Raw genomic sequence first — 17,214 nt, 5'->3', positions numbered from 1 at the left:
TATATATTTTAAAGCTTCAACTGATATAGTGTAGACATTTTGTTTTCACACCCTCCAGACATCAACCATGTGCCTTTGTTGGTTACTAAACTTATCCTTGCCTGATGTGAGCGTATTTGAATCAGTGTGAGATGTATTTATAGTTCTAAGGTGATCTCAAATTCAGTTAGAGCTAGAAGTTAGATTATTTCAATTATAGTAAAACTATACATTTGCTGTATATATTCTCACTTTCCCTCATAGCATAGTAGTTACCTTTGTGTTCACATAGTTGCCTTTGTTTTCCCCGCCCCTCACACATTATATACAATTATAGTTTTTAGTGTAAAGTTACAGAATGTAAAGGAAAAATTCCATTTGCCCTTCTTCCTTTTTATTATGATTTAGCAAACATGAACTAAGAATGGGTTTTCTTCTCCTACTATGAATGTTAACAGTCTTTGAAGCAGTGGCTTAGGCTTCTGTCCCCATACCCTGTGGGATGGGGTACTGGATCAGTTCTAAACTGTCCTGCTTCGCTCTGTTCAATTTCTTTTACCCTTGTTCTTGGTGATGGTGGTGGCAGGGGTGGGGGGCTTACTAAACTCATGTGCTTTTATTTGAGCCAGTGCAACAAGGTTGTAAAAGTGAGTTTGTTACTTTGTCTTAGTAATGAATTGTGACACACTTCCCATATCTGTTTTGAGCAGTTTCCAGATCCAAGAAGGTCCTCAGAGGCTTTCCAGGTAGGGTAGGCGTGGGCATAATGGAGGAAGCCATTTCCTAGCAGAGAGATCCCATAGGTAGACATTCCTCTTGGCTTGTGTCTTGGGGTACAGTTTAGTTTATTTCATGCAGTACATTTGGACCTTAGGTGGGATGCTTGAATGCTTGAATTCCTTCCTGGAACATTCAGTTCAGAGCAATGGGCAAGCCAGAGGGTTTTAATTGAAATTTATACAGCTTTGGAGTGGCGGAGCCTTAAGTTTATTTTATTCCTCTCAATAATTTCTATCCATACCTAACTACTACCTCCCATTGCCTCTCTCACCGGGTGTTGGAGGTGGAAGCCTGTGTCTCTCAGCAGGTGTTTATTATGGTTCCCTATAGTCTTTACAGTCCAATCCAGTTCACATGAAAAGGGTCTTAATGTTGTTTGACAATATAGCAGAGATCCCATATCGATTGTAATCTCATGTTTCCAGAAAAACACGGTAGGAAAAGATAAATCTTGAGCTCAGTGGTTCCCTGGAGAGAGGTTCTCCAAGGGGTGTATGTTATTTTAGTTTACACAGCAATGATTTTTAAAGTAGGTGTCATTTGAGCTGAAGTCCAAATGAAATCCATTCATCATGCAGAGATCTACCTGGGCTTATTTGAGATCTGAGACAGAAAAGGGACCACTGATGATGAGAATGGTGGAAACTTTCCCACAGTGTTATAGATGTAAAATACTGTTTTGTATATGATAAATGTATTTCTGCCAGTTAGAAGAGTAAAATGTTAAAAAAAATGCAGGAGCAAGGTAGGTGTACAGTTAAAAAGGAGGCAGAGCAGCTGGGGTAATTGTGAGTCCTTTGGTGTGACTTCAGCATCATGTATTTATTAACGTGACAACTGCTTTTTCTTGCAGACACAGATGATACAAGTTTATTGGGAAAGAAAGATGATGGGCTGCAATATCGACCGGATGTGAAAGGTACTGAGTTATGATTTTTTAGGTTCAAATCAAATTTTGAAATATGACCATTCTCTGTCCCTAGTGGTTCTGTTTCCATGTGGCAGCCCCTTAACGTAGCTTGCTGTGGTGACACACTTGACACAATTGATTGTTAGTGTTTATTGAAACAGCTAAGGTTCCTCTCCATTTAGGAAGTACTCCCATGTATGCTTCTTATTGATGTTAATTATTCCTTCCAATGTGAAGTTTTCTAGAATCTACTGTTGACATTTCCCCTCCATGCCCACATTTTTGAACCTCATTCCTTCTATCTGGAAGTCTCCACTTCCTTGTCTGACTAACCCCTGCTCAACTTCTTTAGTCTCAGTGTAGGAATCATTTCCTTTGAGAGTCACTCCTTGACCCCTACATCTGGATTAGATGCCTTTACATACCCCTCCCCCACATCTGAGCACTTACCCTACTCCACTATAGTTTCCCCCCTTTCCATCTATAGCTCAGATCCTGTGTTGTGTGTGGATTGTACAGAAACCATCTTTGCTTTCTGCTGCTAACCCTAGTAGAATGTCTGGCAATCAGTAGCAACTCAGAGTGACTCAAAGAAGCCATATGATTTATTTGACAAAGTCTCATGATGAGTAAAGATCAAAGCAGAGACTAGAATCCAGGGTCCTTGAGCTCAAGCTCCATTGCTCTTTCCTGTCTTATGGCCACATGCATTAGTGTATTTGACTCTTACAAGTAGTAGTACAAAGACTGTGCTTTCAGGGATCATTTTTATAGTTTGTTACAAGTAGTAGTATGAAGAGCACTCAATCAATGACAAGTGTGAGACTCAGTGATGTTAATCTGGTTAATGGAAGAGGAGTTACATCACTGGACTCCTAGATCACCATTTGTGTATAACTGCCCCCTCACAAGCACACCTTCCACTCCTTTGTAATTAAAGAAGGAAAGGTCATGAATTTGAGAGGGAATGGGGAGCATGGAAGAGTTGTAGGAGACAAGAGGGGTGGAGATGTTGTAAGTACAACACTCATGTATGAAATTCTAAAACATGTTAACAAAATGAATGTAAAAGTGTGTGATATGGAAGACATTTGGGAGACTGAGGAAGGGGAATCATGAGACTGTGTAGCAAGATCAAGGCTAGCCTGAGCTATGTAGAGAGACCCTGTCTCAACACACCAAGGGCTCAGCAGCAACCTTGGCAGCCTTGAACCCTCGCTGGATCCACAGACCACAATAAGGAAAAAAAATAATGTGATCTTCGTTATATGTCTAATTTTTTAAAAGAGATTTATTTATTATGTATACATTCCTGCATGTATGCCTGCATACCAGAAGAGGGCACCAGATCTCATTATAGATGGTTCTGAGCCACCATATGGTTGCTGGGAATTGAACTCAGGACCTCTGGAAGAGCAGCCAGTGAGTTCTCTTAACGGCTGAGCCATCTCTCCAGCCCATATGTCTAATTTTTTAAGTGTCCCTGTTGCATAGAATTTATCAAAGTTAAATAAGATTATTCATCAATGCTTAGAATAGAATCTAACATGGTTGTAAGTGCTCAGTAAATAGTAACTAATGTAATTGAATAATATGTTACTTCCTTTACTTGAATTGCTGAATTTCTTATAACCCATGAGGGCCTGAAAAACAGTTTTCTCTGCTGATACAAAGTGCTGTATTTAAAATAGGAAATCAGCTGTGTTCCCACCAGAGCCATAGCAGACCAGCTCTAGTTTTATTCTCTCTACTGATATATACCCTAGGAAGACCATTTTTCAGTAGTTAGTAACTCATTTTTAAGGCAATTTGGGAAATTTTGTGTATTCCAAACACCTGTGTAATATTCATAAAGTCATACAATAATATGACTACGTATTAATAATCTTGTCTGTGCCACTTTTGAGGTACTAAAAATTCTGTGCAAATAAAAAATGCCATATAACTTTAAATGAAATTAGAGGATATTTATTTATTATAGATTTATTTTATGTCAGTCCTTTTGTCAACATTACTTGTGGAAGGAAAGATAATTTAGTATAGGGCATGAATTTTTAGGATGTGCACTATAGTATGACATGTGCTTAACCAGTGTCTGACAATGTAGAAATCAAATGCTGTCATGATTGTATTAGAGTTGGAAAGTGTTAATGGTCTTTAGAAAAGACAGAATGCTCTTTGATGGGGGACCATGAAGATGTGAGAAAATCCATGGGGAAGATAGAATTTAAACAAAACTTTGACCTACAGTTAGATCTTAAACAGGACTCCTAGGGTGTTTAAGGAGGCTAAAAGAACATCAGAAGAGATACTCAAATGTTATGGCAGGATGTATTGGAGAGTGCTGAGGGAGGTAGAGGAAGGAGGGGGAGGTAGATGGGAAAAGTAGCTTGGCCAGATTTGTTCTGTTGGAGAACTGAGACTTTATTTTGAAATATAGGGATGTGGTAGTTTGAATAAGAATGGCTTTCAGAGGCACATATATTTAGATGGCACAACTTGAGAAGGATTTGGGGGTGTGGCCTTGTTGCAAGAAGTGTGTCACTGGGAGTGGGCCTTGAGGTTTCAAATTCCCAAGCCAGGCCCAGTGGCTCCTCCTTTCTGCTGCTTGTGGATCTAGATGTAAAACTCTCATCTATTTCTCAGCATCATGTCTGCCTGCAAGCCTCCATGTTCTCTGCCATGATGAAAATGGTCTAAAACTGAAACTATAAGCCAGCCCCAATTAAATGCTTGCTTTTATAGGAGTGCTGTGGTTACGTTGTCTCTTCACAGCAATAGAACAAAATCTAAGACAAAGACCATTAGTATAATATAAATGTAAAAGACAAGGCTCCAACATTAACCACTTGAATGAGTGATACCTGAGGGAACACCATGCTTATTGTGTACACGGGCAAAGGCAGAGAGGTGAATTTGGCAGACTTAAAGTGGACAGGCATCTGCTTAGATGTGGGACTGAGAGAGTTAAAAATATTGAGACTTAAGTATAAAGACGTAGACGATTCGTTCCTTTTATAGAAATGATATGCTGGGTAGGAAAGGGGAGAGGTATTTGAAGTAAGGTGAAGGAGTCGTTGGTGAAGGTGATCAGTTGCATTTTGGAATTTGATGTGATGTGGAATTCGTCCAGGAGACTGTTCAGCATAAATCTAGAGACAAACCTCTGGTTAAGAGTAGATAACTGGACAGGATGGCCAGAAGTTTAACATGCTACAGGAAGGCATTCCAAGATGAGGCGTCAATCACCTTGAACTGAAGACAGTCAGGTGATTTGACCACAGTTTCTATAGTTAAGATGGATGGCAGGCTGTGAGTGTTTAGTAAGGAGACATTTTAAAAGGTTGTTTTTGTTTTCTGTTCTCGAAGCACTGATAGGAGCCTGTAGTGAATGTTTGTGTCTGCACTCCACAGCCCAGACCAAGTAGGTAGGAGGTACTTTTACAGGGCCTGCTAAAGAAAGCAGTAACACTGCACCAACAGGAATGATGAACTTAGAGGGGAATGCCCATTGGAAAAATCTTTTTTTCTTTTCTTTTGGAGAGGGGCAACTCAGTGAGTTTAATTGGGTTGCTTACAGAAGCATTAGAAGATCTTGAAATCATACAGGTGTGATGATTATGAGGAATATGGGGATAAATGCAAACTTTATTATAGAAACTTTCATAGATAATGTCAAGAAAGTAATGTAACAAACCATATGTACCCAATACCAACCTTGCGGGTTTTTTCCTTTACGTGTGTCTCTGTGTGAATATGTGTACTTGAGTATAGATGCCCACGGGAATTCAAGTTGTGAGCTCCCCAATGTGGATGCTGGCAACCAAATTCAGGTCCTCTACAAAGGGAAGTACTTGTTCTTAACCACTGAGCCATCACCCAGCCCCACTTTTGGTTTTCATTGCCATTTTTATTCTATTTACCTTCAGTACACAGTATCAGCATGATTCTAATTTTACAGTTTTTGAGATAGTTTCAAACCTGAAATGAATATACTCAGTATATTCAGACCCTACTGTGGTTGACAGTATTTTCAGTTACCCAGGAATTTCCTTTATGATACAGACATTGTAACCCAAAGAGACCTTCATACAGCCGATATTGAACTGTGGCACTTTAATTAGAAAGACACTCACACTTCTCATTCCAGCCTTCACCTTATCTTTGAACTTGTTCTTGAGACTCATTAGTCTTTTTTGTTGTTGTGGTTCTTTTTTGGTTTTTGGTTTTTCAAGACAGGGTTTCTCTGTGTAGCTTCGGAGCCTATCCTGGCACTCGCTCTGGAGACCAGGCTAGCCTTGAACTCACAGCAATCCACTTGCCTCTGCCTCCCGAGGGCTGGGATTACAGGCATGCGCCAAGCTAGAAGTACACTTTTTTTTTTTTTTTTGAGACCAGGCTAGCCTCCAACTTTTTTTTTAAAGATTTATTTATTTATTTATTTATTTATTTATTTATTTATTCTGTATACAGTGTTCTGCCTGCATATATTCCTGCAGGTCAGAAGAGGACACGAGATCTCATTACAGATGGTTGTGAGCCACCATGTGGTTGCTGGGAATCAAACTCAGGTCCTCTGGAAGAGCAGCGGGTGCTCTTAACCTCTGAGCCATCTCTCCAGCCCTCAATCCAGCTTCTTTTGATATGCCCTTTTAAAGACAGTAAGCCAGTGATACAGGCGCTAGATTCCCTGATAGGATCCCGAGTGTGTATTGTGAAGCAGGTGGAGAGTCTTGTTAGGGGCTGTTCAAGGGCTCCTAAGAAGAGGAGATTTCTTGTGGGGAAAGATTGGAAGGCCTGCCTGGAGGCAACTGTCACCAGCATGTCAGGGGAAGGTGGAGGGTGGGAAGTGGCAGGAAGAGGATCTAGGAAGTAGAGTGGGCATGGTACATGAGGAGAATGGAAGGATTTTTTTCCTAAGGGAACAGTTGAGGAGGTAGGTGAGTTTATATAATGGCTGGGGAAGGGAGGGTCACGGTTGGGATGGAGAGCAGTGGATTTATAGCAGTGTGAGAGGTCTTAGAGGGAAGGTAGGAGTGTATTTACTAGATAGATATTCCTCAGTTTGGGATTTGAGGAGACTGGGATGGGGAAGTCCGCAGAGAGAAATGTAAGTGTTGTAAAGGTTAAGGTATAGAGTGGCACAGTTTGGGAAACAACACGCAGCATTTAAAGTTTTAAACTCTGTAGAGACAGGGAGCCCTGGAGTTACTGGGTGAAGTGCTGATGGAGGTGTGGCCACAGCAGCTTACCCTGGAGGTACATGTCTCAGTTCCTCATGCTTTATCTGGGTTGCCCACTGTGGCTCAGGTGGGATGACTGGTAGAACAGTCCTCTGCAGATAGGCCACTTGTTTCTTATGACATCATGACTTAGAATTCACTGTCCTTTGTGTGTCAAAATATGGCTGTTGATGGCAGATTTGTTTTCGAAGCTTCTTTGTGGAATGAATCACTGGGCGGCCAGATGTACTGTGGATACTGCACACACTTCAAGCATTGTTCAGACACCAGCAGTTGACAGTGTTGTTTTTTGGAGCCTGTCACCACTTGCCTAAGGGCATTGTTCAGACAGGATCCTTCTGTGCCCACTTCTCTGTGCCAAGGCTGCATCTCTGCTTTGGTTTCTGAAGTCATGCTTTATCGTGTCTTCAAAGCTTTTTTATCTTTCCCTTTTGGAACAATCTCGTTTATTTAGTCTAGAGAGCAGGGCTTGAACATCATGCTTTTGTCCATCTCCCACACATCTTCCAGGGAACGTGTGAAGTCATAGTTTAATAGCCAAGAGCTTGTGTTGTGAAGTCAGTTGAGCATCACTTAGGGCTGTGAGACCCGATTTTTCTGAGCCTCAGTGATCACATCTGGGAGACAGTTGGGATCAGTTTGAAAAATCAAACCCTGGCTTCCTGGATCTTCTTCTTCTTTTTTTTTTTTTTTTTTTTTTTAGAATCCATGGTTATTACTGCAGTTTGCAGTTTCACTGTTGGTTGCTGACTGGGCTTAATTTTCCAACATCTGTGAGCTCACCTGTCTTCCTGATTCCTGTTGTGACTCTCGAGTAGCACCAGTAGCCATTTAGCAGTTTCTAAGCAAGTGTTCTCCTACTGTGTGCTCCTGTGCCTTTGAGTTATCTTCGAGTCCTCACAACAGTCATGCTGTCCTCGTTTTGCATTTGGTAAAGTTGAAACTAAGTGTTTCATTCGTGTAGAGTGGCAGAAGGAAGCTGGCGTCCCGAGCCCTGGTGCTCTTGTCCTTGTCTTACAGCTGTAAGAATCCTGTGCTCTCCAGCTGCTCTTTCCTGAGTCCCCTTCAGAACCCTTCCCTACTCTCAGTTGAATCCCAGGGAAACTTGCTGTCTAGCTGCCCTTTCCCTGAACATGCTTTTCACTTAGCTGCTTAGTGAGACTTTGTCCTTATTTTCTGTTTATTCTGGCATTGTCTCAAACTCCAGGAATCTGCTATAGTCCTCAGAGCATGGTACTCTCTAAAAAGCACTTAAAAAAAAAAAAAAAAAACAAAACATATAACAAATTGATCTTAAATTTGTATCAATAAACCAAAATCCATACTAAAAAGTACTTTTTAAAAAAGATTTATTCATTATGTATGCAGTGTACAGTCTGCATGCATGCCTGCAAGACAGAAGAGGGCATCAGATTTCATTATAGATGGTTGTGAGCCACCATGTGGTTTCTGGGAATTGAACTCAAAACCTTTGGAAGAACAGCCAGTGCTCTTAACCCCTGAGCCATCATCTCTTTAGCCCTAAGAAGCACCTTTTGGATGACCTTAGATCTCAGTTTTAATTCAGTTTCTAATCTCTCTGTTGGGTTTCCCATCATTAGGTTCAGATTTAGAGATATTTACATGATGCTCTATTAAGAACATTTAGTGAAGAGGATGGCTCTGTTCTGTACTGGGTACCATTTTTAAAAAAATATTTATTCATATTTTATGGTATGACTGTTTTGCCTGAACATATGTTGTGTACCTCACGGGTACAGTACCCGTGGAGTTCAGACGAGGGCATTGAATCCCCTGGAATTGGAGTTACCGACCGTTCTGAGCCACCATGAGTGTTGGGAATTGAACCTGGGTCCTCTGCAAGAGCAGCAAGTGCTTTTAATCACTGAGCCATCTCTCCAGCCCCTGTATACAAACAACTCTTAAAGATAGTTGTAAAATAAACATGTTCAAATAGGAATGGGACATTTGACCTTCAGAATACAATACTGGCAGGCAGTAGGAAGTGAGTGAGCTGACACTAGGAAGTGTGTACAAAGCTAGAGATTGCATGAGAAATACGGTCAAAACCAGGCTGGAGAAACTCACAGAAACATCTGACCTGAACAAGAGGGAGCTCATGGACCCCACACTGACAGCTGGGAAACCAACATAGGACCGTTCCAGACCCCCTGAATGAGGATGTCAGTTTGGAGGTCTGGTTAATCCATGGGGCCTCTGGTAGTGGATCAGTGTTTATCCCTAGTACATGAATGGGCTTTGGGAGCCCTCTCCACATAGAGGGATACTCTCTCAGCCTAGACACACGGGGGAGGGACTAGGTCCTGCTCCAAATTATATGACAGACTTTGAAGATCCCCCATGGAGGACCTCACCCTCCCTGGGGAGCAGAAAGGGGTTGGGATAGGGGGTTGGGGGGCAAGAGAGGATGGGAAGGAGAGGAAACTGGGATTGATATGTAAAACAGGTTTCTAATTTGAAATTGGTCTAATTACAATTATAAAAATGAAAAAAAAAAGATTAGCACTAGAAAAAAAAAAAGAAAAGAAATACTCAACACTCTCAGAATTTACTGCATTATGATGAGCTTCTCTGGAAGTGTCCTCTAGAAACAGGCTCTCAGGGTTAAACTAAAGAATTGCTGCATCAGGCCAAATGTCCTCTATGGACTCTTCAGGTCTGGGAGTCTGAGTTCATACAGTCTGGACACCTTCCAGATAGATGTACTTACTACTTACTTGCTTAACTTGTGTATGCATTTGTATATTTATGGGGTGTGCCCTACTCTTTATTCCTCCTGGACAGCTCTGGCTTAGCTTTAGCTTTGTGTGTGTGTGTGTGTGTGTGTGTGTGTGTGTGTGTGTGTGTGTTTTGCTGGAGATTGAATCGAAGGCCTGTATATGCCAAGTAAGTGCTCTGAGCAGCTACTTAGCTTGCAGGGTTTTGCTGTGTAACCCTGGCTGGCCTCGAATGCGAACGCTCCATCACTCTGCCTTAACCTCACAGGTGCTGAGTTTACAGGTATTTATTATATTTCGCTTTTATTAATTTGTAGCTCAGTGATTGTCAACCTTCCTAATGCTGCAACTCTTTAATAATGTTGTGGTGAATTGCCAACCATAAAATTATTTTTGTTGCTGTTTCTTAACTTTAATTTTGCCACAGTTATGAATAGTAATGTAAATATTTCTGGAGATTAAAAAGTTTGCCAAAGGGGTTGCAACCCACAGGTTGAGGACTGCTGTTCTAAATAGTTGCCTGTCTTCTAATACTTTTGCCCTTTGTTGCTATTTAAATAGCTTTATTGAAATGTAATTCACATAAAACATTAGATTCACCCCTTTAAAACATAGAAGAATTTAGTAGTTTAACTTCATGCTGTTGTATGAATATTTCCATAATCTAACTTGATAATATTTACATTACCCTCTGTGACACTGATTCTCAACCTTCCTAATGCTTCAACCTTTTAATATAGCAATTTTGCTACTGTTATGAATCATAATGTAAATATCTTTGTTTTCCAATGATCTTAGATGGCCCCTGTGAAAGGGTTGTTTGACCCTTAAAGGTGTTGTGACCCACATGTTGAGAATCACTGCTCTAAGAGAAACCATGTCCATTAGCAGTTGGTCACTGGGTATTCCCCCTTGCTACTAGCCATTGGCAACCACTCTTAGGTGAATTTTATTTTACATTAACCTAGCTTTCATTGAGCTGTTCTCCAGTTAAGAGGTCTTGGGCATTTCTTAATCTGTGTGATTAAGAAACCATGCCTTATATGAGATCCAAGTTTTTCCATAATCTGGTGTCAGCCAGTTTCCCCAGCTTTGATTTATACTCTTCAGTGGTTTGATCCAGTCCTTGCTCTTGAGTCTTGAGATGCTGTGCAGACTGTGTCTTCTCTTTGTGTCTGCCATCTGGCTATCTACAGCTCTCTACACTTTGAGGTCCTATCTTCAGTCCTGCCCAGTCAGGTCTTTTTCAGCAGCTTTGGTTGTGAATTTCCTCTTAATTGTAAACTGCCATAGTGGGCCTGCTGTTGGTCGTCTTTCCGTGCCTATGCTGATTACTTAAGTTGATGGGAAGGAAGTTCTTGTGGGTCAGGGCCATGTATGCATTACGTTCCCTGAGCCTGTGTACAGAATAGCATGGGGGTAGAGTGTATTGAATACTTTTGGTTTGAGTGCAATGCTGAGTTTAGACTCTGCCAGGCAGACTCTCAGCTTTATTAGCTATGTCTTGTTTTCTACAGCTTCACATCGTGTTTAGCTTAGGACCACTTTCTCTTATGAATTCATTTAATAAATCTTTGTACATTAATTTTTCTTCATTATGCCTGGAAGTTTCCTGCTGTGTATAGGATTTTCTTATATTCTATTAGGACACTACCTGACCTCTACAGGGCCACTCAGTCCCATTGCTATACATGTTTCAGGATTTTACTAAGTAGTTGGGTTTGCAATCTCACTCTGTAGTCTCTTGATTATACACTTTGATGGTGTCCCACTCTTCAGTTCCATCTTCTGAGAAGTGCGATGAAGTGGGGGAGTGGCTGCCTTCCTTGTTACTTCCATGTTGAGTGGGAATGCCGAATGGCACTTTTGGTTTAAAACTGAAGCAAGAAAAGTACATTTGTTTTAGTTTAGTTGGTTTCTGTTCAACTACTTCTCATCAGTGCTGATTGCTTGAGGCATGCCTTCTGCTTTGATCACAAGTGTTTGTAAACAAGCAATCTGTTAATTAAGTTCCAGCCTGTGTTGTGAGACCCAGGGCAGGACTGCTAAAAGCAGCTTCTTTCTGAATGGGAATTTCAATGTGGAAACCTTTTATTTTGTTGTTGGGATAGTTTTTAAAATGGAAAGCAGAGATGATTAAATCCATAAATTTATTTATTTTTTTTCTTTTCTGTTGCTGCAATTGAACCTAGGACTTCAAACCTATGGAGCAGAGGCTCCCCTACTGGCATACACTCCCAACACACAAAGCCAGATGTGTTCATACCACAGTGTGTCAACAAGTGAAAGTCATCGTTCATTCCTTAACATTTATTAAGTGTAGAGTAACAGCTGGTAATATGTATTAGGCACTTAGTATTTGCCAAGGACCATTTTTAAAAGTTATGTACAAGGGGCTGGAGAGTTGGCTCAGTGGTTAAGAATACTTGTTGCTATTGTAGAGCACAATCTGTCCCTAGTTCCCACATGGTAGCTCATGATCATCCAGGTAACTCCAGTTCCAGGGGACCCAGTGCCCTCTTCTGCCAGCCCCAGAGCACACATTTGATGCTCACGAATACATGCCGGTAAAACACTCATAAATAACTCTAGAAGAAGACTGAAAGCTCTGTACAAATTCACCCACATTAGGAAGTGAAAAGCTGTGCTTTTAGGTCACATAGTTAGGTAGTACTGTAATCAGAGTTCAGATCCAAACCGCCTAATGCCTGAGATGTCCTTCTATGTTGTACAGACTGCTTCTCAGGTTGGAGATTATGCAGGGACAAACAGCAGGAATATCTAGATTCCCAAGGAGCTCAGTCTTACGGGATGATTTTAAAGTCCAAACAGGTGTTCCTCTCTGTGATGATTATATAGTGGGGAGGGCTGCTCAGGCTGTAGCATCCTGAAGAGGTGCTTGCTTCTGCCACAGCAGAACTGTCATCTGGGAGTTGAAGGAGGTTGTGGGACTCCTTGCAGGTCAAGATAGGTCTTTTTTTGTGTGCCCAGGACTTAGTAACATTATGTTTGGCCAATTGTGTGACCGAGGTCACAAAGAAAGCAACAGAGATGAGTTTAAGATTGAAGATTTGTGGCCTGGATTCTAGTTCATTTCTCTTTCTATCATAAATTAATATAATGTAGAATTCCTCCTTCCATCTGTATTGTGAGCTTAGTTTTCCCACTTGGCACTACCCCCTTCAGCTTCCTGTGTCCACACTTGTATAACCCCTTCCTTCCTTCCTTCCTTCCTTCCTTCCTTCCTTCCTTCCTTCCTTCCTTCCTTCCGTCTTCCTTACTGTCTGTCTGTCTTTCTCTCTGTCTTTTCCTTTCTTTCTCTGTTTTATACTTCCTCCTTTCTGTCTTTCTTCGGCCCCTATTTCTTTGTTTTCCTTTATCCCTCCCTCCCTCCCTCCCTCCCTCCTTCCCTCCCTCCCTCCCTCCTCTCTCTTCCTCTCTCTCTCTTTCTTTCTTCCTTCCTTTCTTTCTTTCTGTCTTCCTTTTTATCACAGCTATTAAGCTTCATTTGTGAAAGTATATTCAAAGAGCTTCAGGATAATCTATGAACTCTGGTACTCAGCATCCTATGAGAGAGACTACTAAGTCTTCTATACAGAGGAGAGAATTAATGATATAGCAACAAACCATGACAAAATAAAACACAAGATAAAGAAAAACCCATCATATTGAAGTTGGATATGGCAACCCAACAAGAGAAGAGTCACAGTGTAAGGCACAAGAAACAGAGACTCCGTGTGTTCACACACTCAGGATTCCCATAAAAATCTAAGCTGGAAGCTGTGATATACACACAGAGGACCCGGTCCAGATCTGTGTAGTCCCTGTGCCTGCTGCTTCGGTCTCTGAGCTCATATGCTTCTTGCTTAGTTGATTTGCTCCATCCCCTCTGGCTCCTATCCAAAAATTCTTTACAATTCTTCTTTCATGGAGTTCCCTGAGCACTGAGGGGAGGAATTTGAAGGAGGCATCTCATTTAGACCTTCTGTCCACATAGTGTCTGGCTGTTATCTCTGCCTCTGTTTCCATCTACTGCTGGGGAAGCTCCTCTGATGACTGAATAAGTCCCTGGTCTATGGGTATAGTAGAATATCTATAGGAGTCATTTTATTGATACTTTTTAATTTTTTTAAGACCAGTAGTACTTGGTTTTATGCTAGGTCTCTGGACTGTCTAGTTTCTGGTTCTTGGTTACCCTAGCAGTGTCGAGCATGGATTCCCACTCATGGAATGGGTCTTAAGTCAAATCAGACATTGGTGGCTACTCCCACAGGTTTCTATGCTACCATTGCCTAGCATATTTTAAGGCAGGTTTTATGGATGTATTGTTTTCATTTCTCTTTTGGTAGCCTGCAGGGGACCTTCCTGCACCAAAAGACATTAGAATATAGGGATGAAAGTGCCTATAGCCCTCCTGGTTTGATTCTTCCTGATCTGTTTCCATTAACATTCTTCAGATCTTATTATACTTTGTGTTTTACAGAGATAAGCCCCTTACTGTTATGTGATGTTTCATACAGATTGCTGGCTATTTTATTGGCATTGTAAGGCATTATTTATCTTACGGAATCCTTTCAAACCTGCATGAAGTATAGGCTGTTATCCTGATTTTACAGTCATGCATTCTAAGGCTAAAGAGAGTAGAAAGAATGGTAATGGTGACACAGTTAACAAACATGTTCAGAGTCTGCAAGACATTTTTGTCACATTCTGTTATTTGAAGTTTGTTTTTTTTTTTTTTTTACAATGAACATTCACTTTAAAAATACTATATGAAAAAGTTGACAAAGGTATCCCACCCTCTTCTCAGTTGTCCCTTCCTCTCTCCTTCCCTATTTTGTTTCTAAGACCAGGTATTATCATGTAGCCTAGGCTGGCCTCAAACAAACTTGGATTGATTCTGCATCAGCCTTGAGTGTTGAGATTACAGGTGTGGGCTACCGTGCTTGACTGCAACTGTTATTATTTGAGAATACACATGGTTGGTAGTTTTCATTCAAAATTGAATCTTTTGCCCTAAAGTTTTAGAATCCCTTAACTTGCTCTCTGCCAATGCCATGGTTCTCATAGGTGCCTCATAGGTGCTAGGTAAGTGAGTAGCTTCACCTCTCTAAAGCCAATATTGTGTAGACCATCTCTGCCCCAGGGTGAACTTACTTCAAGAGCTGGCATTTACAGTTTAGCAAAGATGTTTGTCTTTTTCAGATTGTTTTTAATATAGTCATGGTTCACAGGGACCTTAGATCTTGCTTACCCTAGCTGATAAGTCTCCTTTCTAAATTGCCCAGTTTGGTGATTGACAGATTGAATTCTTTTGTTTCTGAGCTTTTGGAAAGGTCTGCATTTTCCATTTTTCTTTTCAGTATTTAGTGACCTGGTTTATGTTCTTTTAAGATGCTGGTGATCAAAGGGAAGATGTTTATATTGGAAGCCACATGCCTTGTCCTGAAAACCTCAATGGGTACTGCATCCATGGGAAGTGTGAATTCATCTACTCTACTCAGAAGGCTTCTTGTAGGTAAGTTGGCGGCTCATAATCAGGAGTGAGAGTCGCCCCTGGCCCCATCAGTGGTTGCTTCTTTATAGACTTAAGTAATACCCAAAAAAGTAGTGTTATCTGCAATAGATAAGTTTAAAATAAACCAACAGATCATCCATATATTCTCAAAACCTTGGCATGCAAAGATAAGGAACAGGCTGAATTAGGGTTTGGAGGTTGTGAGCTTAACATCTTTATGATGACATTTTAATATTAATATGCCATATTCCAACACTATTTTGATCTTCCGGCAATCTGTCACAAGGTGGTTGAATGGCTGAAGAATATATTACGAATAGAGAAGAAATAACTCAAATAAAACGTATACTAAAATAGATTTCTAAAAATAAAGGAGTGGGGGTGAAGAACCAGGTGTGAATTGTGAGAGGGAAGTGGAAAAAGTATAAGTATTCAACTCTTGCATTCCAGAGAAAACCTGTTCAAGGTCAACAGCAAGTTGGAAATAGAACTTAGAAGAAACTAGACCTCAGATTCTCTGACACCCAAGAAGGATCTTGGTGCTGTTTACTGTTCTCTCTGTGTGTTGTTGTTGCTGCCAGGAATTGCATGCTGTCTTGGGCCAGGTTTCCACAGACAAGGGGATGGGGCATTGCTGTCATTCCATTCACTCCTGAGAGTTGGGTAGAACCTCAAAACATGGGGAGATGTTGAATTTTACTTTTTCTTTACCCTACAGGGTAGTGACTCTTTGCTTTCTTGGATGTAAAAGGAAGCTATTGGCACTGAGGACCCCTGGGTCCCTCTTCTTTAGCTCCCTTTCCCTTTCCTCCTGCATAAAGATGAAAGGCAGAGCAAGTGCTTTCACTGCTAATGGTTGAACAGCTCTGTGTACAACCATTGGCCTTTTCCAAACTGACCATTCTCTTTGTCTTTGAAGGAGCCAGCTTCTCTATATGGCCCCCTCCCAAAACATTTCAAAACAGCAACTATATAAAAGAAAATGGACTACACAATGTAAAGCACACATGGATTCTTTGTTTGTCCTACAGTGCTATAAAACTCTTCACAGAAGTTCAATCCTGATGGCTTCAGATGGGACATCTTTTAAGATATCTTCAGAAAATATTTAGTAACCAAAATGCAATATGAACAGTGCAATAATCTGTACATGTACATGATATAGTTTGGGATTATAAAACTAAACATAGAGGGAGACAGTTTGGGACTATAAAACAAAACATAGAGGTAGCTGAGGGAAGAGGGAGGAAGGGTGCAGAGTCTCCTAGGCTTCTGTCTATGGCAAAACTGAAGAGAATTTCAGAGCAGTAAGGTTTTAAGGAAATGATATATTCAGTTTCACTTGCAGGTATACCACGCCTATGGGGTATCCATTGATGCTGTTCATATAATTGATTTGAAAACTCATGGGAGATACAAGTAGAAGTAGTAGGCTTGAGAATAATTTCATTTCTAGCATATCCCCCTACCCACTAGGCCTTCTGCGTCCATCATTTCCTGTAGTTGATCCCTGTATTGCCTCTGTTCCTCTCTTGCTTCATCTGCAGTCTAGTCCATTCCAGCTTCCACTGGGATGCCTCCTCTCCTCAGAGTACTGGTCAGCACTTCCTCTCTCTTCCCAGCAGGCAGCTGATGATCTTGTTTCCAGGTGAACTGAAAAAACCAGCGCTACAAAGAGGTCTTCCACAGGCTGTCACTGTTGCCAAGCAGAATTCTTTCTTCCATATCATAATGTAAATGTATTTTACACGTTTATAAATATGACTATTTTTCTCTTCCATGAAGAAACCCATCACATTCCTTTCTTTCACAGAACTTGAGTTGTCTGTGGTCTGTCTCCAGTTGTCATTTCAGGTCTCTCTTGAACTCACTCCAGTAAGCTTTTGTTTCCATCATCCTACTGAGCCTGTTCTTATGGCTGAAGTCAGTGGTCAAGTCTTAGTGTTAAATTCACATTCAAGTGGTTGATAGCGTTTCCCAGGTGTCTTGTGTTATTCACTTGGCTTCTAAGATGAAGCTCTCTTGTTTTCTCCTGTCTCGAGGATT

General features: G+C 41.0%; 1 protein-coding gene across 1 annotated transcript in view; it reads left to right on the top strand.

The window, feature by feature from the left end:
- Nucleotides 1-17,214, top strand: part of Tmeff1 (transmembrane protein with EGF like and two follistatin like domains 1) — a 79,951-nt gene that overhangs the window by 52,763 nt on the left and 9,974 nt on the right. Inside the window, exons 7-8 of the mRNA XM_027403108.2 lie at nucleotides 1,613-1,678; nucleotides 15,045-15,168. Coding sequence (XP_027258909.1) covers nucleotides 1,613-1,678; nucleotides 15,045-15,168 — 190 coding nt within the window. The remainder of the gene's footprint in view (nucleotides 1-1,612; nucleotides 1,679-15,044; nucleotides 15,169-17,214) is intronic.

This window comes from Cricetulus griseus, chromosome 2, assembly GCF_003668045.3.
Source record: "Cricetulus griseus strain 17A/GY chromosome 2, alternate assembly CriGri-PICRH-1.0, whole genome shotgun sequence".
Taxonomy (NCBI): domain Eukaryota; kingdom Metazoa; phylum Chordata; class Mammalia; order Rodentia; family Cricetidae; genus Cricetulus; species Cricetulus griseus.
The sequence above is the reverse complement of the archived record's forward strand: the minus strand, read 5'-3'. Positions and strand labels throughout refer to the sequence as shown.